Here is a 21,548-nt window from a genome sequence, read left to right as displayed (position 1 = left end):
TCTTTTCTAAATATTCCACGGCAAGCAAGGGCGCTGTTAAATCACAGAGATATTATATATATATATATATATATATATATATATATATATATATATATATATATATATATATATATAATTTTCTTAAATGTGTCTGTGTCTTGGGGGTGTTCAGACAAACTTAAGCTCATGATTTATAAGCCTGTGTTCTGTATGTTCCAACTCTCACGTATGGTCATGGCTTTCAGGTCAAGTTTTTCCACTTCCAGGACATCGCAAGCGTTGACTTAGGTGAGAGACAACAAAAACAATAAAGGCATCGAGGACAGCAATAAACAGTGTAAAATCAAAAGGGGACTGGGTGGTTCACACGCTGGTGCTGACTGCATTCAGGGGGCAAATATTACAATTGGTTATTCAAATTGGACTCATTATAGCGCAAGATCACCTCAATTGGCTTCATGGGGAGATAGATGAAAACAGAAAACTACAAACACGGACCCCACAAATCACATGTGTCCACTTGTGGAATACATATTAAAAACATTTTTTTTAAACTTATGTGACTTGTTTTTTTAATTTATTGACACAGCTACAAGGCCGTGACTGAGTTTCTGTACACAAATAGCCTCCTTTGGACAGATTGCAGCTAGTTCTGGCTTTATGTGGAAGGAACATATCTTTGACTAAGTGCTCTCTGACCTTCATTTAAAGTTTGTTCAAGCTCAGTAAATGATACTAACCAGAGCCCAACATGATTCTGCTTTCACATAAATACTTTAAATGTAGAAATAAACAAACAAAGAAACAAACTAGCTGAGGTATTAGTCTGTGTATGTATGGCGTCTGTCTTGTAATGTTTCCCATTAGTAACGGTAGCCTTTCCAACAGCTGTTTCACATTTGTAGTTGCACATGTGTGTGTGTGTGTGTGTGTGTGTGTGTGTGTGTGGGGGTGTGGGTGTCTATCATGCGCTGCAGTTACCTGAAGCCTCTCCCACCATGTTTCCCTAATGATGTCCCTCCTCTCTGGCACCAGCTTATACTGGATCACCTCCTCCAGCTCTGACAGCATCTGGCAAGACACCATCGCCTGGAAACCGAAACACACACACACATTCATTCTCATCCGCACATATATTTTCATACAGTCGCAAAAGCTCCCTTCTGTGCAATATAAAAACAAGGGTTCATTAAAGCTTGTCAACAGAATCTACAATAAATGCATTCAGCATGTCGGTGGACCGTCATCAACTTCGAAAATTCCACATATACAGATAATAAAATGGCGGCATGGAGCGGTGGATAGACTGCAAATAATAATGCTGTTAACTTTCTAAAGAAGCTAGATCTGAGCCGTACACTTTTTATAAAATTGTGATGCCGTGGCATAATCTTTCTGCAACCGAGTGCGATGAAAAATTAGATGTTCGGCTGAAGCCAAGCGCTGAATATCTCTAACTGATGGACTCACCCCGTAGGCTCGACTGTAGCTCTCTCCGGCCATGGCAGTCAGCTCGGCATCCAGGAGGTCTCTTGCTTTGTCAATACACTAGATGGGGAAAAAACAACAAAACAGTTACATTGTGATCTTTGAATGATATGAATGGCTGTCTGAATGTTGCCATGGCGGTGTGGCTGTCAACTAGCTTCTGAAGTCGCAGTGCATCCTTCACATGAGAAACAAGGGTTTAATCCATGACCTCACTAAGTTGTGCCTAAGATACTTCAACTCTCAGTAAAGCTAACAAATAGCAGTAACATATGACTCCGTAACATATGGCGAGCATGACCCTGTTATGTACCATAGCACAACGTCACACCGTCCAGAAAAAAAGGTCTCGCATCAGGACCGGCAGGGATTGGACCAGACCCAGGGAATAAAAACACCTTGTACCAAGTGTACAAAGGCATGTTATTGCTTGCTGTTCACACCCTTTTCACTGAAGTTGAGCCAACAGTGACACATTAGTGCAACGAGGACTAGAACGCCAGCTTGTTTAGCGGAATTGGTTTGATGCAACGCTGAGTGCCAAGTGTTTTATGAGGCAAGGAAAATGAACTGTTGAGAGCAACAGTGTGGAAGCAATGCAACCACAACATTAAAAAAAATAAAAACACAAAAAAACAGCCAGATTTGACATGGCCATTCAACAAATGGGAGAGGGAATTTTAAATAGAGACTGAATAAAATAGGGTTAGACACGGTTCCTTCCAGGGCCATAATGCAAATTTCCAAAATGTTTTCATGATGTCTTCCCGACTCTCACAGTACACTCATGCCCTAAAAATGTTGTTTTTTTGGGGTGTATTACTGTCTATTATCGACTAATTTGTAAACTCACAGTTGCCTGACTTTTCGTAAGAGGCCTACACCTCGCCAAACTCAAGTTTACTGCATACATTCCATCAGCGAGGAGAACCCTGAGGGGTGGAAAAACAACTGGGAGAAAAGAGCCGATCCAGAACAGCAAAGGGGACAAACAAGGACACAGGTATCGTGGATGAAAACGTGCTGATTTCTCAGCCTACAACAAGCAAATGTTTTTGGGAACTGGTATTAGTAGGAAGGTAAAATAAGGGAGGGTGACTGAGGAAGCTCTCTGAGGCCGGCGCCCACAGCTGTTTCAGCCCGACTCCCACCAATTTGTTTTTTGTGGGGAGGATAAGGGGGAATGGCGTGCCTAAACACCTCTTCAGGCATGCACAACAAGAGGAGGGGTTGTAGGGGGAATGGGACGAGGTGACAATGAGGCTGCTTTTTTACAGCCTCCCCTCAGTTATGGTCCTGTTTACTCCTGAATTACTGCAACGGGGCCTCATTGGAAATGTGCAGTCCAGACGACTCCTGATAAATGCAGTGTCTGGCTTCTGGCGGCACAAACAAACCGTGACCCAATCTTCCATTCTCTCACATGAAGGTTGATCTTACCGACTTGCATAGGTGCAGTGCGATTACTTTATCATTACAGCATGATATAAAGGGCCTCTTTGTGAATGGCTGGAGCTAAATCAACTACTGGAGGAAGCTCAAAGTTTGTGAAAACCATGAGACAATTTGCTAATCAGACGCACACTGGAGGACTGAATATATCACGAATCCTGGCGCAGCCACAGACTTCTTGACTTTGGGGAAGGGGGCGAGTATGACTGCCATGTCTACACATCATCGCTGGAACGGACCAAACACCGAGATTTATAACGTTAAAGTAACCTGAACCGTGTCACAAAGACGCACGCCAAAACTAATGCCTGGTTGTTGGGGGTACGGCGGGAGGAAAGGAACAGCCCTATGGAATCAAAAGGACTTAAATTGCGAGGATTACCAACCACATCCGGAAGACTAGACTGAGCTCATGTTGACATTGAAGTTTTCACCCTTCGCTCCATCTGCTTTTAATTCCTCTTCACCCATTGTGAGCGGCCACATTGTTGCCAAGAGTCAAAAGTCTGCTTTCCCTATTCAGACGGTGTAGAATCCTATGGGCCACACCTGGATCTAATCTCTAAATTAGAGCAGGGAAGGCGGCTGTGAAGGGGGAGGGGCCACAGAGAGCAGGTCTCCCGGGATCTGTGGTGAAAAGGGGATTTGGAGGGTGAGTCCAGGGAAATTGGAGGAGCAGGTGGTCAAGTGGTGTCAGTGCTGGAGCTTGTGTTCGTTGAGATGTGCCGGCATCCAGCTCAAACAAATCCATCTCCGGGGAGCGGAAGCTCATCTAAAATCCCGGCCTTCATCAAATGAGAAAAACGCCACCCCGACCTTGTCGACAGGCTGACGGGATCTGTATTCGTTTCAGTCTGAATGCTGCGATAATTTATCATTTCAAAAGTTACATAACGTTTCCACACCAAGATGTAAAAAGGGAGAGAAAAAAAAAATCCTTTTAATGAAAAGCCTGCGTTGATGGGGGAATTCGATCCTGTCTGGAATAGCCGTAAAGCCATTTTTATGTTTCTTTACAGCGTTGGTTTCCAATGATTTTAACTTTTCATACCTTGCTATAAAGACTAATGAAAATTCCAGACACCAGACTCCCATGTGGCATGTCTTTATGAGATGTTTTCTAAAAATATAGACTTTTAATGTGCATCAAATGGGAGATGGGAGATGGGGGGTGGGGGGGGGAGAAGAGATCTCAGCCATTGTGTGTATTTGTGAGTAGTGATGTAACCCACCTGCTGGGCCAATGAGAAGAGGTCCTGATGCAGGGCAAGTACCGCTCTATAAAAAGCACCATCGTGTGTGTCTCTTGGGATCATACACGTGTACTCCTCCATGCTGTCCCAGTGCCCTAAAGAGAGACAACGATCAAGTTACCAAACAAAGATCAAAACAGTTCAAGCAGGGCGTTTTAAATGAATACCGAAACGGCTATTTCGACTACTTCAGCTTGCTTGCTAGAATATAAATGATTGCAACCTCAACATGTTGTGCTTCCCAACGATAAGAATAAAAGACAGTCTGAATCTGCTGGTTAGGTTTCGTCTCAAGGTTTACGATTGATTTGAGAAAGTCAAAGCCAGACCGCAGACCTCTGAGGAAGCTTCTGCACTGTGGTCCCTGCTTTTCTCCACCATTGCACATTATGATATGTCGGTGTTATGACTGGATGCTGTTTCTGTCTGGTTATGTGTGAGCCGGGTTACTGTCGTCATTGTTCTTCTCGCAAATATATTCAATCTTAAATTCATGTCTGACATGAAGTAGTTACCTAGACCCCAGGCGGCGGCAGCAGCCATACGGGCCATCTTGGCCTGGGTTTCCTCGCTCACCAGCGTCCATTCCTCGCAGCACTGCTGGTGCAACTGCCCCCTGAAAAACATGAACCGCAGGCTTAGAAAGAAACAGTAGAAAGAAAGAAAAGGCAGATCAAGTGATGATGACATCAGTTAATCAGAAACTGATCTCAGTTCTCATTTACTTTTCCTGCAGTGAACAACAGTTGAAGTTTTCCGTCAACAGATGAGTCGAGCAACTCCAGCCGAGCATAAGAAGGAGATAAGGCTTTCTTTTACATCTGCTATTATTTATTCATTCATTCTCAAAGATTAAACTTCTCAAAATCAGTGTAATGTCCCAAAAGAGTCTGATAAAAAAAAAAAAAATCAAGTGTCCCTGCAAACTGATAGGCGTTCTGTTCCCTGTTGGGGTCAGATGCATCAAACCAAGACTAATTCCTCATTAACAACAATCAGTACGCCATTGTCCAGGAGGAGATAGAACCCGCCGCATGTGTTTCGCAGGCGGGATGCTGGAGCGAGCTCAGATGAGGGAGGGAGCGAGCGAGAAAGAGGGGAGGCGCAGAAGGACGAAAATGGAGAGAGGCCGGTTTGGACGGGGGTCTGTGAGGTGAAGCCGTTCTCCAGCTGCCCGGCTATCGTATAACATGAAAGCTCCGGTACACTGGCCGTACGTCTAAAGACTCTTTCAGAGGCCCTCCACTAGAAGCCATTGGTCCACCTGCACAGAGGGGGGTTTAACTTGAGCCGGGTCAGACCTCTTCTCCGCACTGTGGGATCCTCCCTCACTCTCCTATTAGTCTCCTTGTACCCGTTTGGGCGGGACAAACAGTCACGTTTTTCAGGGCACGCGTTAGCGATGCACGCGTTAGCGCCCTTAAAGGGTTCCGGTAAGCCATGACAGCAAAGCAGCAATGTAAGGGTTTGCATGAGCGTGTCATTGTCGGTTACACAACTCCCAGCATATTTCTGGGGAACCATGTGCAGCATCTTAAGTAGTTACACGCATCATACTAGTGAACAGACCTAGTGCTGAATACAGAGAATAGACATCCTGGTACTTTGCAGTATATTCTTGACAAAATCTTCTATTTTGTGCCCCCCACCTCCTCCTAAAAAAAAAGGCTGTTATATGTACTAAAAAGTTGCTTTTAGTAACATTACTTTTCAGTTTATTGGCTGTTTTCAGATCAGCTATGTGGCAAATTTCTTCTTCTTTTGGTATAAATGGCAAAGTCTGTAAACGCAAAGATATACAGGGGTGTCATCAGACACACAAGCCTTCATCCCCAGAGCACAACATGCCAAAATAGCTGCATGCTTGATGGTCAACTCGCAGCTTTTGGTCAGGTATTAAAACAGATTTTGTGAGCAGCAAACTGAGATGTGAGGATTAACAGAACGGAAAAGGCCAAAAATCACTTTGAACTAAAAATGCATGCCCTACATTAATTGGACATTCTCGGCTTAAGGATGCTTCAAAACTGTCCAAAACTTACCGAATGTTTGAGTTCAACTGCTAAAAAAAATCTCTCTCACCAGTTTAGGATTATCACAGAGCGCACTTGTACAATATCCGCTTACCTTAACGGGGGAACAATATTTTCTCTTGAGTCTGATCTCCACTGACTAATGACCCGGTCAAATGTTACATCATCTCCCCGCCTTTCCCATCCGGCACACAAACAGACACAGAGCCTCTTTTCAGCTGAATCATTCTCTTGTGAACTGACTGAATCATCTTCTTGTGAACTGAATCATCGCGTACACAATAATGGCGCATAGAGGCAGGCAAATTAACATCTGCTTAGCGTCACAGGCATGGTGACAAGCCGCATATTTGAATACCCTTGGACGTCTTGTGACTTTCTTTTTCCCTTAAAAAAAAAAAAGAAGGGAAAAAAAAGCTTCTTGAAGGTGGGCGGTCGTTATGGAGCCTCAGCTGCGGTGAGCCTTTACTGCAGCGGCGGCGCCTCTCACTGCAGTTGGACGCCTGTTTGTACATTTTCCCGGTAAAATTAGGAAAGTTCGCTCTCTTTTTGACCACTCATCAAAGACCCTGTAGTTCGGACTCATTGGGGACTCAAGCTGCCAACGGAAATAGAAAAAAAGGGATGGAATAGCTTGCACCAAGTATCCTACCTCAGACACAGTCTTTAACCATCAAACCCAACGTTAAAAGCCGAAGAAACACGAATACTAAAAAACCCACAGCAGTAGGTCTTAGAAAAAAAAGTCCTTATGTTAAAGTGAAAACCAACAATAATGCTGACTCTGAGTGTTTGTACAGGCAAATGCGTGTCAATGAATCAGAAGCTGTGGACCAGAAGAACACCGGTTTGAATGGATGGTTGGAGCCCCACTGAACTCCTAGCAGACTTGACTCCTGACATACCATTCTCCAAGGGCCTCCAAGCAGCGCATTCTGCCCAGGATGAGCTCCGGATCCTCTTTGTTAACGTCAATCTTCTTGTCGTACGCTACCAGAGCGTCCTCCCACTCATGGAGCTTCTCATACCAAGTGGCTTGGATTTCCTAGCAAATAAAAAAAAAAAAACAGAAAGTAGACACACAAAACATGTTTGTTATCTTGACCATTTTACAATTTTAATAAATTGTTTTGGGGTGTGTAGGAGTGTTGCTCCAACACACTCGTTCACAACTTTCATGAGAATATTGCATTATGGATTGGAGATTCCCATTTTATTCCATCTGTCCTGGACCTGTTCCATCTCAACACTGACCTCATAGTAAAAGTGAATTGTGGGTATTGACTTCCTTTGGTAGATTACGGACATAGATCTCTTCCAACTTTTGCGTATGATTCCTGACTAGTATACCAAACAGGGAAACCTTGCATCCTCCTACAGCAGAGCCTTCCAGAAGATCACCTCATTAACAAGGTTTTCCGGTGTTTCCGGCAGTGAAACGGAGTCTTTTCACTTTTAACGTGCTTTTACAGACCAACATGAATGCAGTTCACAAAAGACAGAAAGACTGTTCCCACAGGGTTGTGGAAAACATTTGACTTTGACTGGCTCAAAGTAAACACTTAATAAAATTGAGTGAATGCATTCTATTAAAAAATACTATATAAAAAAACCACTTGCGGCAAACGTTGAGTTTGTCATCGACACCAGCGGAGCTTTGCATTTGGATTTGTGGCAACAGTGGATTGTATGAAAAGAAAAACAATGCATATCAATAACTATTTGCTAACAGATTTTTTTTGTTTGTTTTTACTGTCAGGCACAAATTGCCATGAACGGTTATAATCTCTAGTGTACACTAGTGTGTACACAACAGGGATATCATTTTCAGTCCATTTCAGCCATGGCACTCACTAATTTTTATCATCTATTTTATATCTACTTTATCTGTATTTGAATTTGAGGTTAATGTTCAACCTGATTTTTCCATCATGAATTTCACATAAAAATGGTCATTTTAAGGGTGACATATTTGTTTTAGTCCATAATTCATACTAATCCGAGAAGGCTGTCTGGTGCATGCAAGGAAGCAAACAAACCCACAGTTACTAAAGGATTTTGGTAGAAAATAACTAATTATAACAGGTTATTTTCTATCTGGACCAGGTCTATCCACACAGAACATAGTCACGGAGGAGTTTTCAGTAATATTAGGGGGAAAAGGTCCAGAGATATATATACTGTGGCCTTCAATTTGGCCTTCAACTTGTCCGTCACAAAGGAACTCACAGAAGACAAAGCTATTTAGTGACCCTACAATTAACGTTTGTATTGTATAAACATAACTTTTTACTTTTGCGATACATTACCACTGGGGGGAAAAAATGTGCAAAGTGTTCTCAGGTAGTCTTTTATAAAATACACAGTGAAGACACATAATGCAAGAAAATCCAAACTTCCTGTCCATGGGACAAGATGTCCATAATTCTGCTCCATGCAGTTGACTACTGATCAACATAGCAGATGGTTATTCCACGTGCTGCACATTAAGAACAGGGTGTTCTGGGGCATGCGTCTCCAATGGCCCTCGTCCCCATGTGTGTATTGGGGAAAGAATATTCCGGGAAGAAGTGTATGTGTACAAGAGGCCACATGAAATACTGCCCATTAGGAACATATTTAGACAGAAAGATCTGCGTTAGTGGTGGTTGTTGCTATGGTTACTAGAGACAAAATGTGTTTTGCAGAGGCCCCCTGTAGTAGCTGGCCTGCTGTGCCAATGTAATGGTGTGATTGAAATGAAAAAGGAGGCTACATTTGATGTAGTCCCAGTGTCTGAATGCAACCTAAAGTAAGGTTTTTTTGTTGGAGGCAACAAAAAAGACCCAAGAAAAAAATAACAACAAAAAAAACACTCACCAGTTCACCAAAATGCTTCATGGCGTACTCCAGAACCCCGGATGCGGCTTCTGGCTGCTGCAGTTTATTGTTGATGCTGCAAGATGAGCAAAAGACAAGCTTTTAGACCAATGAAGACACGTTGAGTTAATACACTTGGGGAAATCTCTGGTTGAATCAAAACTTGGGCAATGCATATAAATGCAGGTATTATTGTTATTACAGGAAGGCCGTTTGTTTAGTAGTTACAAAATGGTTCATAATTTCCACATCGTGAGTGATTGCACAGGTTTATGTCAAATGTCCTTGACGCCCAAGCTTGTAATGTGATGGCCTTGCATTGAAGTCTGTGTTGCTGCCAACTCCAGTTGACCTTGAGGGCTTTCCTTTTTCAGATCAACCGTGCAGGCGCCAACCAACCAGTCAGAGTCAGTGGTGCAGAGACGAGTTTGAGATCCTTCACCCGCTTCCCACCCACAAACACCGCAAACTGAGATCAGTGGAACGCAGAACAAAGCCACTGTAACCACAACCTACTGTAACATTGAGCCCCAGGTAAGAGAGAAGCGTGTCCCTGAACCTTCGAGGAAAGTAATTCACCCAACAATACGAATAATAAGTCTGCTTCAACGTTCTGGCAACGTAGAACAAACATTTCCTCTTTCAGCAAGGTGTTTATTGTGGAAACGAAATGCACCTTGAGACGTGTGTCACGCTTGCATGACAAATGATGTGTTACCGGTCAGGACACCACAATTCCCGTTTATACACCCTCCGCTCACCCGCAACGCCACCACATCTGGAAACACTCATATGAACGCCGAGTCTATTATATTTCCTCAACTGCAAAAACCCTTGTGCAGCCACGGCCAATACATCTGTAAAATGTAGCGTTTGAAGAGGACCGGTATGCAGTGTTCCTGAGGACAGCAGGGGAAAGTTGATGAAGGATTCTTGAGTAAATGTGTCAGAAACCTGGTTTGACGAAGGGTAAAGGCCAAGAAATATGATGAAAATGCACAGCAAGAGGTCATGCCAAAAGCTTGGCGAGAGCTGCATGCGCCGGCCCGCACGGCGACAAGTAATTTAACAAAACAAATCGCAGCGGGAGCTGTCTTGTACATAGTTGGAAACAGAAGACAATCTGACCACTCGCTGACTTCAGGGACTCAAAGCTTCGAGCCGCTTGTCACGGGCCAGTGCGAGTACCAGAAAAGACTCTCAAGACATTCACTTCTGATACCGACTTACAAATTCAGAGTAGTGACGGACACAGAGCACCGATACCAATCCAATACCAGTGACTTGACTTTTTATTATTTGATATGGATATGATACATCGCAATGGCATTAGAATTTATAACATACATCTATGCACAAAAAGCAGATGCACTATGTTGAGTGTTTGTAGTGAAATACTAATTTACAACACCTGTCCACAGGAGACTTTTTTATAGAATGAAATAAGATGAAATAGAATAAAAAGGAGAATACATCCACAAATACATACATAGATACTTACAAAAGTAAAAAGTGGGTGTTACAGGGTGTCGAGTGTGTGAACTGATTGGAATTAATCATCTGCATGACGCCATTTTTAATACTTATGTTTAATGGGATTATGCAATTTAAAAAAAAAAAATCACAAAAATCAGCATATAAAATAATAATAAAAACAATAAATAGATACAGAATTAGGAAGTAACTCTTAAATTGGACTGCTCCAATGTTACACCAAGCCAAGACGGAGTCAGGCTATGAGCTCTCCAAGTCTGTTATTTGTGAAGAAGGCTCCCCATGCTTTAAATTGATTTTTGACTTTACTAAGATGGTGGCACCAGTTTCCGCCAGCTGAGGAGGATGAGCGTCGTGCTAACAGTAGCAGAGGCACATTACAGATTTGGCCCAGGCACACTGCGTCTCCAGGTCTCAATCCCAACCACGACAAAAGCAGGAAGGGCTTCATTGTATTCATGTCACTGACGGACTCACAGAGCTTCCAAAACGTCAGCAGGCTTGAGCATTGTTTTTTAACTCCAAGTGTTCACACAGCAATAACCAAATTACCAAGACGCCTTTTAACAATACGCCCAAACAGATCCGGTGTAGCCTTCAGCCAAGTGGTGTAGCTTCAATCATGTATGTATGCATGCATGTTATATAAATGTGTTGTGACAATAGTGGAGCCCTGTATCTTCTCAGCCTTTTTTATTATTTATTTTTAGATATTGAATGAGTATACCTCAGTATCAATTATGATACCAACGAAGCCGCTCGCCATGAAATATTAAAGTCGGCCAGTCAATTGGCCAGTCACAAAAAATTACATCTCTTATGAAGTGAAACTGAAGTGAGCTTAAAAAAAAAGAAAGAAAAGTATGTATCACAGTTACAATATTCTAAGATGTATCACAAGCTATACCAGACAGTGACGTAAGATATCCTATATATCTTTTGGTCTCGCTGGACTACTAATATTGTCCCTGCTCACACACTGTAGTACTTAAAGTGATTTGCCAAAAACGTCCGTGTAAACAGCTGACAAGGTGGGGATCCTTCAGGACAATAGGACCAGACGGAAATCGAACGAGACAGGATGCGATTGCGTAACCAAGTGAGCTCATTTGAGTAAATAAGTATTGGTCGATGACTCTCGTGAGTCTCATGCACTCTCTCGGCAACTCATTAAATAACCATCCCACAGTCTTCAATAAAACACACCTACTCATCCAGTACTTTTTAATAACACTGCCGATAACGCGCGGCGGGTGTGCTGTGTATACTATGCAATTTCCACTTTGACCAACAAATTACTACCTGTTGTCAAATAATCAGCTCGGCACCAAGTGAACAAAGCACTGCCGAGGCCTCCGTGTCCCGCCGCGTGCACACAAGCTGCCGAGGTATGCTAAGGCTGCCCAGATGTGGCTTCATCCGAGGAGACGAATCAGAATGAGAGCTTTCTCTCCTGCGGACCCTGGAGATTTCATTGTCCCTCAGCTGAAGCCATCTGGCTGCCAGCTCCGAGCACACAGAGTCTAAACACAACCAGATGACAAGGCTCACGTAATGTTCTCCTCAAGTAGAAAGTCCATCAAACTATTAGTGAGCATAAAACTTCCTTGAAACCGCTTTCAAGCCCCTTTCTTTCGTGCAGGGCCACAAGTCGCACTTCCGAACTGGGACTCTTGTCAGATTTGCTCGTGAGAATCACGGGAGAGAGCTTGAGCTTTAGTTCTGTCAACCGTAAAACCGTCAAGACTTATCAAATCATGCCATGAAATTTAGACTAAGTGCTGTGTATCCTGAATTAGATTTTAGAGTCTAAACCCCGAATGGGGTTAGCGTACGGGCTCTTTTCCACAGAAGTTTGGGAAGGAAGATCCTTGACATCAGTTAGTAAATGTGATGAGTGAACAAAAGAATACATTCTACGGGACGTTGGCCGACATTTGGTCAAATACAGAAAGAACAGTGTGTCTTTCAGCTTGCTTTATGAGTGCAAATTTTTATATTTATTGCCTCCTCCATTACAAAAACAGAGCGCCGCACCATTGCTGTTTAAACATCTCTGACTTGAGGCGAAAGAAAAACAATCATCTCACACGGACTCGTACCTTGTATTTGGCTTTTTAAAACTAAAACATTTACAGTAGTGGCATACGTTTTACTCATATTTTTTAATCAGAAAAACGTTGACAGAGTCTTTCAGATGGGTCGAGGCATGCTGTTGGATTTTCAACACTGAGCGAAACAAATCACTCGCACTCCACTCAAGTGACTCAAGAGCGTAACGCAAACGATTTATCACACTGCAATCTCTGAACCAGCATGTGTGCATTAGATTCTGATGAATGCAATGCCTTTAGCCATGATTACCTCTGGACAGCGAGCATCGGTAGGGACTACAAATGTATATTTTCTTTTTATATCTTAACCTCTTGAAAGAAAATCCCCTCTACGCCATTAAAATAATCCATAACCTCATCTCGGCTAGTCTAAAGTACCTTGGGTTCTTTACTGAGAGGAGAGAGCGTGATCTCTCAGGAAATAGCAGATATTTCCTCTCGGAGAGGGTAAGATGTACATTGATCGCACAGAGAGGAAAGATGGAGCCTCACTACTGGACCTAATCTAATCTAATCTAATCAGGAAGGTATCCGCTTGATCCTTACTGATTTTCAGGCGCTTCGCTTGCCAAGTGCTGACTCCATTCCTTAGTGTTGAACACACGAATTTCAACATGAGATTGGCGATCGAAACATTGCTCTAAGTAAAAGTTCAATCAAGGCCCATTGAATTTATTCACTTTGAGATATTTTTTATTCATAATGATGTAAACATTTGTAAGTTTGGGTTTTCTTAATATCCTTTTATGTAATAATGGCTATTGAGAGGTATATAATTGAAGTGTATTGATTCCCCACTGAAGATTGGTATACTGCAACTCATTGGGTGCAAGTTGTGAACATAGAGATGCTGCATTCACAAAGCAGAGTTGTACCAAATGTTGTTAAATATTAGAAAATCCTGATGCGTAATCACAAACGTAGACCACATGTGACATGTGGAAAATGTGTACAAGAGGACACTATTGTTGAGATTACAATGACGGACGATAGTTGAGTTGGGCAAGAAGTCACTTCAGTCACTGCAAGAGAGAGAGAAAGCTGCACACACACACACACACACACAAATAAATATTTGGTTCATGGTTTGACTCCATTGAAGCTTCCTGGAGGCATGAATTCTGGACACGTCAAGGAGGCAAAGACCCTGCATGTGACGAAGGCCTGCCGAGGCAGCAGCTGATTAGCTGGTCCATCGTCTTTCACACCGCCGAGCCTTACGCTTGATCCACTGCGGGAGAAGCAACACGAGTTGTCCGACACTTCTTTTGACTCTGTGCCTAAAGGAGCTGTTCATCTGTGGGGCAGCCAAAATGCAATCAACAATGTTCCCAGGCAGAATGAACCCAACTGTCTGGCACCTCGGGGGACTTCTTTCCACTGCACGGGCCTCGTCCGAGCGGACTACAGATGAGAAACACGCAGAGCGAGAGCTTTCACTGTGCTGCCTGACAAACACCTCCCAGAGGCATTTGGGCACAGGAAGGCCATTTTGAGAAAATCAAAGGCAAATAAACATCCAATCTCAGATCACATCATGTTTACGAGAACACATGTCGAGCAGTGAGAAACATTACGGACAGCCAAGATGGAGAACCTGTCTAGTTTTTTGTTTTTACAAAACAACAATAATTTTTATTCAGGTGACACAAGTATGAAAAGTAAACTCTCACATACCGAAACAGATGCACACAAATGGCATCTATAAAGAAATCGAACAAATGAAGCACGTCGCACTTTAATCCTGCATTCTTAATAATACTAGAGCTTTGAGGTGGAGGCATTCGGCACAGCTTATGGAGTGTTAGAAGTAAAGCAACAACTACATTTTCACAAGATTAATGGTCTTTAAAAAACTTAACATAACAGTTTCAGGCTCAACAAGATCTGTTTTTATCCATAAAATACTATAAGTGACTTTCACAAAGTAAAAAGTATATCATTTATAACTTTTGATGGTTTATACTGACTTCAGAGCGGTTGAGATGATTTTTGTGATGGACGGAGTGTTGTAGATCAGCTTCTATAATCAAACAACGAAGGGATCTGTATCTGCAAATATGGATCATCCATGATTGGCAATTAGTGTCAGCGGCTGAATAAACGTCTCTCTTTTGTGCTGATCCGATCCGTGACTCTGATCCGTGATATGATCCGTCACACCACTAATATTGAGACAGCCCATTCCCTAATACTCGTCTTTTTGGGTAAATGTTTCGCTTCAAGAGACCCTCCTTTGTTCATTGAATCACAGTGAGAAATGTAGCGTGAACTAGCTTTGTTTTCCTTCTCTGTCCAGAAAATAAACCAACAATCCCACTCAGTCACGGGCAATTAGAAAATGATTGACATTAATGGCCCAAAAAGATTCCTATTTTTTCAGCTGGACATTCTTTTTAGCGGCATGAGGCTGAGTTATGAAGCCATGGAAGGCAATTTATTTCTATAACCTCTTTCAAACAAATCAACATGCTTTACCTTCGGCAAATAAATTTAAACATTTGAGGGAAGAAAGAAAAAAGAATCAAAGGGAATGAAAATGAAAGAAATAATTCAAGTGCAAAGAGAATAGAAATAGTTGACAAAGTATCAAATGTTGAAGTATCAAAATATTCCACTAAGCAATACAGCCGATGGATAAGGACATCCTACATTATACCGTCATCAAACCATTTGAAGCTCAGCGATACGATGCTTTGATAAATGTTTTGACGTAACCAACGCGCCTGAACAGACCACATGGAATCTGAAAGGAGCGAGAATCTCAAAACTTATAATACCTGAACGCAACATAAATCTTCCGGGCTGGCATGCGCACATCTGCTATGGAAATAACGAGCGACGCGTTGTCATCATGGGATGCCGGTCTCGACCCCTGCGTGCCTTGAGAAACAGCACTACATCACTGCTCAAGATGAGCACAGAGGCATAGGAAGGTGGTTACCTCACCCACTTCCTTCCACGTTGCCCCGGGATGTGTGGGGCTGAAGCGGGGCTGAACTCATCTCTGACAGGCTCTCTCACTGGCCCTTTGTCTCCCATTTCTCTGAAAATCGTTCGAGACAAGAAGGTGGTTGTTTCATGGCTGAACAGATGCCGCCGCATGGGGAAACACTTAGTATCCCTTGACTTGAAACTACTTCCTCGAAATGACCAAAATCAGCTCTCTCGGTGAAGCTTATCTTAAAGCTTAGTACTTTGGAATGTGGCATTGGACGAGGGAAAAGGAGACACTATTATTTTACTTATTTACCAGGGGTGATGCAAATATTGAAAACATTAAGAAATGGTACGTTGAGAAAAAGAAGAAAAAAAATGGTCCATCGTCTATTACATCATTTCCCAAGATTTTTCTGCTTTTCCTCAAGGAAGCTAGGCGTGTTAGGGGGCCATAAAGAAATCAGCCGGAGAAACCATTCGACGCCTGTTTACGCCACACTAACACCGCATTGGGACACCACTGCAGAATGTGTCTCTTGGGCTCCTCACCTTCAGGTCAAGAGGCCAACAGAACAAAGTGTCTCAAGTGGTGTCCAACCCCCTCCAACCCCCTCCAACCCCAACCCCACCCCAACACCCCCCACCCAGCTACCTCATCAGAATGCTGCTGTTGCTATGTGAGAGAGATCCGTATTATGTGTTTTTTGAAAGACATATTCATTATTCAGACTTATTGACTACATTTCCAGTGAAATTAACCATGAAATACTTCCAAATGAAAGATGCCACTTGGCGTCGTTGTGTTTTAAGTGACTCACGCAAGAACTGATTCGTCAACAGCGGGGTTATGTTCCGTTGTCTCATTTAAACTGAAAGGATTACAACAGTCACGAAAGTAGCAGAGCACCACCTAGCATTCATATATTCATAGTCTGCATACTTCCAGTGGTTCCATCGTTTTTTTTTTAATTCATAGGCCGCAAGGGTTTTTGCATTTCTAGTCACTTTATTTAATGGTTAAATGCCTGACATCTCTCTCATACCAACACAGCTAAAAAAAAAAAAAGTACTTGATGTCCCACCAAAGACAATGAAAACCACTTAATGGTTACAGAAGTGGTTTTGGTTTTCTGTTCCGTAAAGCAGCAATTTTTTACATCCCAATGTCACGAAACGTCTCTGAAGAAGTGAGGCGGCGGCGGCTGCCCGACTGGTTTGCAGCGTGGCGAGCGGACGGCCCGCTGCCTCGCTGGCATGCGCAGTGCGACAATGGACGCCACCTGGTAGCCATCACCGGCTTAAGCCACCAGACCTCTCCGTGCTCTGCAAGCGCATCAAGTCTGCCTCAGAGCGGGAGACCCCGGTGCATATTGCCTCCTTCATTACGGGAAATATGGAACAGTTTATTTCTCCTCCTGTACGTGACCAGGTTTCACTGAGTTGCAGATCGTTATCCATTGTGCTATTTCCATGGCAACTCAGCTACTTGCCTTACATGTCTCAATTTAAGGCAATATCCCTTACATGGTCATTTTATAAAGGCTTTAGGGGGTGTGCTAATAATTAAACAAGTCTCTGAGAAAGTAACCACCAATATCATATCCAACTACTAAATCTTATATTCAGAAAAGACATGGTCCTTCAAATTGAATAACTATCATCTCTTGATGGGTTTGGTTCATCTTCACACGGGCTGCGATAATTATTGATTTACAAATCAGGCGCATGCTCTTTTAGAGAAATATCATCCATTCAATAAGCCACCCGAAACACTTTGTACAACTCAGACTGAGGCTCTTCTGCACGGACAGGGCCGACAGGTGGAAAAGGTTACTTTTAATAAAGATTATGTAATTCAAAGTTTTGAGATAGAAGGGTTGGAATCCACTGGCTCCCGCTCTCACCTCCTGCCTTTCCTGTAATTGAACCCATGAGCGCTCCGCTGACAGCTTGGCCCCGGCGGCCCCTGTCTGATTACAAAACGTTTTTCCAGTATATTTAGGGACACCATAGCGGTCTGTGAGAACGTTCTGATTAAAAAAAATGTCAAGAAAAATCTTTGTTTTTTCAGCCCGCCTTTATCAAAGATAGACGACGGCCGCAAATAGCACAGCGGGGTGTCCAACTTGTCACAGAGGGTAAAGGAAAGAATCTGTTCAATGAAATGTGTGGGCTTCCAGAGGAAGTCATATAAAGAAGGGGGCTTTGGTTAGAGCTCAGTGAATGCCTCTAATGTTAAGAGGAGCCGTGCATTCTTCACACAGAGTCTGGTGAGACATAGTTAGAGGGCGAATGCTGTTTAAAGAAGCTGTTTCTGAGGGGGGGAAACAGCGTGGCGCTCAACATATAAAACAGCATCTCAATGACAGAGTCCAGCACCCGAGGAAAGGGATGCCGCTGGAATGCAGTGCTGGAGAGTGAGAGGTGACTCACAGAGCAGTAAGAGTTAAAAGAGAAATCCAGGTAGGGAAAACTATCCACCTTTTGCCGAAAAGGATCTGGCATCCATGACTCTGGATTAAGACTTAAAAAGAGACGTCAATGAGCACGACAACCATCAAACATCAGATTGTTAATGTCACATTACGAGTTAGAAACATTCCAACTGAGGGAATATTAATAATTAAACGCTTGGGGGAACATAATGAAGAATTAAAATAAAGAAAACTTTAAAAGTAAGGGATGAGTAACCTTTCTGCCGTCTTTTTATTGCCAACGGATTTGGAACTAGTGATTATTGTAACTTGATTAAATTTATCACATCACAGCAACAACGATGCTCATCCTAACTCAATTACCTTACTCTCTGGCGGATATCAACTTATAAAATATAATGCAAAGGTAAGACCAGGAGAACATCATGTGGTGACTGAACTCACTCTACAATCATCGCATTTGTTGGCAGTTAGGTTTCTTGTGACGGAGCCACATAAATATTGGCTGACCATGACATTTTGGAGAGCTGTTATATTTCTGATGAATGTTGGTAATCTAGAGGAGGATCATGTTTATGATCTAACCAGAGAGCAGAATCTGCAATTAAAGACATTGCCGCAAACTAAACATGAAGGCTATTATGTCCGTATGAAGACAACAAATGGCTTATTATTACCATATGCGTCTCACAAATCAAACAAATACAGGAAACTAAAAGCAAATGTCAACATAAAAAAAAGGAGGAGTAAATGGAAAATTGCAAAACAGTGACCAGCTGTATTAAAAAAAAAAAAAAAAAGTGGCCCGTAATATTCGAGGAGCCCAGTACCCGGAAAAAGGAAGAGTTGTGCGCATCCAAATGTTGAGCATCAAAGCAATAACAGACCATGTCCTAATTATGTCATATTTCAGGAATTTGTGCTCCAAACCGCGTTTTCCATGAAACAAAGATGATGCTGAGCAGAACAATCAAAACTCCACATTTGTTTGCCCGACCAAAGGAGTGAAAGAGAGGGTCACCTGCCAAACATTTGGCAGGAATGTGCGTTGCATCCTTTGTGCTCACGCGCACACCAGATCTGGCACCAGAATGGTGCATTTAAGGCAAACACGCTGGTCTTCAAAGGCTTTGTTGTGGTTTCAAGAAAGAAAGTATCCTTTATTAATCCCCATTGGGGAAACTATTCTCTGCATTTAACTCATCCTAAGTAATTAAGGAGCAGTGTGCTGCCTGTTGGTTTTAGGACGACGACCACTCTCCCCGTGAGCTGCAGCCGTCCCAGAGAGAAAGAAATACTCAATACTCATAGTTCAACTTTTCTTCTTCGTCTGTGAATCCCTGTCTTTTCCAGACACTGCATTAGTGTCCATGAGCAGAAAGGGAAAAACTATTCAGTTCAAGTAAATACTGACAGGAATGTCCTGTTGCAGCCATGTCTCAGTTACTATTACGCACAACTCCCTGTATTTACAGCATACTCTGGCACTTCATTATAGCAGTTCATCTATTTTGCATAGCAATGATCACACATGGTTGAGTATCATAAAAGTCATGCATGATCTGTTGTCTCAATGCCGAAGGCATACACCCTCACCCTCCCCACCCCCTTGGCCTAATCTCCAAAGGCGTCTCCTCTAAGTTGGCAGGGCTGGCAGCTCCTCTGGGAAGCTGGGATGAGATAGAAATTCCAGAGAATGGAGATTCAAGAAAGCCTCTCTGATCTCTGACATCGGAAAGGTGCAATATTCACGGCTCCACTCAGTGATTGGCATGTCAGACATTTTAAAAGGCGAAGGTGAGCCAGGAGCAGGAATTTTGCAAACGGCGTCATTGAGCCACACAAAAACGCACCACATTCAGCGGGGAAAAATTATAATTCGTGCTTTAAATCTACCAACAAAACACTTTTCCTTGGTACAAGGTTGCTTTGTGTCTCCCACAATTGGAGGTGTTAAAATTCACCGCACCCAAAGATCATTTCAGTGCATGTGAGTGTTTTCCTTACAACACTATACAGTACACACATTTTAACATTTAACCTGCTATGAACCACTCTACAAAGCTCTTTTGTAACCTTTTCAGACAGGCAGAGTGACCTGGTCAAATCCACATTCAAGGTCAATTTCCACGGGTCAACGCGGCTCTGCGGAAAAACAACGCATTTATTGCATGTGCAAAAAGTGACAAGAACTTTCAGTAAAAAGGACCGTCATCAGCACAACTTCAAGACCATTATACTGTACGTCTGCAGAAATAATGAAGGTACCCGACTTTATGTGCACTCATATATATATATATATATATATATATATATATATATATATATATATATATATATATATATATATATACATATATATATACACACACACACACATACATACATACATACATTCACACAGTATATAAAAAACATATTTTTACTGACATGGTCAATGTAAAACTCCCCCAAATAAACTAAAGGTTAAAAATAATAATTGTTTAATCTTCTGTTAATAGTTTAAGCTCTAGTAAGGTCACAGTAGAATACAAAGAAATACAAAAGGAAAATGGAATATTTATGTGGCTATTTGTCCAACTACACTTTCCTTTCCCATGCTTCCCGTATTTCTATTAAATTGGTTTCTTGAAATAGATTTTGTGGCGGTAAAGCAACACGAAAACCAATATCAGTGTTGTCTGTGCTATAACGCAGAGGAGGAAGCAGCCTTCTGTTATTCTTACGAATACCACCTCATTCTGTTGTTCTCTAGTGGGTAACAGTAAACCATTTTAGCTACTTATTAAAAAAATAAAGTGCATGTGTGATGGCAAAATGTTAAGCCTTTACACATGTAGACAGCACACTCAGACTTTGCCGGTCCTCTCCTGAACAAATACTTTCCGCTAAATGGAAACTGAATTTTGGCTTTGTGTTATCCTGAAGGTTTCACGGAGCCGTTCTCCTTGCATCAACACCCTTCTGAAATCTGATGCCGAAAGGCTCAGAGGAAAAACGTGCCTGTTTCAACATCTGCCAAAACGGGTAGCATCAATAGAACACTTAACCTACAATTAAGACTGCTTAGTGACTTCACTCACCTCTTGGCATGTGAGAACCCAATTTAATGAAGAAAAGGTTGGCCTCAGAGATATAGTAAAACCCCCTCAATAACGGGGTAATTTGGGTGTGAAGACAGGGAAGGAAATTACATGGAACTGCTTGAAAGCTGAAAAACAGGTATTAAAAGGTTGTGAGAAATGTTTCTGTGCGGCTAAATTACTTCAAATGTCACAGTATTCAAAAGTTCGCTTTTTCACATTCTACAAAGCGGCTGGCTTGTAACTGGAAGCGCAACGAGTTCGGACAGTAGTCTTTGTGTCATTTCAACGTGGCTCCATATGTTGCCCCTCGAGGCGGAGGCTCAACACGGCCTAATAAACCCTCGACACCTGAACGACGAAGAGTGGAGAAACGTGGTCGAAGCCTCTGTGGAATGAGTGAAAGTGAGGGGAG

General features: G+C 42.5%; 1 protein-coding gene across 4 annotated transcripts in view; it reads right to left on the bottom strand.

Moving 5' to 3' along the window:
• Positions 1-21,548, bottom strand: part of mtor (mechanistic target of rapamycin kinase) — a 76,659-nt gene that overhangs the window by 23,790 nt on the left and 31,321 nt on the right. For all 4 annotated transcript variants that reach the window (XM_068596974.1, XM_068596975.1, XM_068596976.1 and 1 more), the window contains 6 exons: positions 9,068-9,143; positions 7,114-7,253; positions 4,691-4,791; positions 4,155-4,270; positions 1,453-1,530; positions 964-1,071 (listed from right to left, as the gene is read on the bottom strand). In XM_068596974.1, coding sequence (XP_068453075.1) covers positions 964-1,071; positions 1,453-1,530; positions 4,155-4,270; positions 4,691-4,791; positions 7,114-7,253; positions 9,068-9,143 — 619 coding nt within the window. The remainder of the gene's footprint in view (positions 1-963; positions 1,072-1,452; positions 1,531-4,154; positions 4,271-4,690; positions 4,792-7,113; positions 7,254-9,067; positions 9,144-21,548) is intronic.

This window comes from Clinocottus analis, unplaced genomic scaffold (genome assembly GCF_023055335.1).
Source record: "Clinocottus analis isolate CAN_PGR_092001 unplaced genomic scaffold, fCliAna1.0.p SCAF_4, whole genome shotgun sequence".
NCBI classification, from domain to species: Eukaryota; Metazoa; Chordata; class Actinopteri; order Perciformes; family Cottidae; genus Clinocottus; species Clinocottus analis.
Note: the sequence above shows the minus strand (reverse complement) of the source record. Positions and strands in the feature narration are given on the sequence as shown.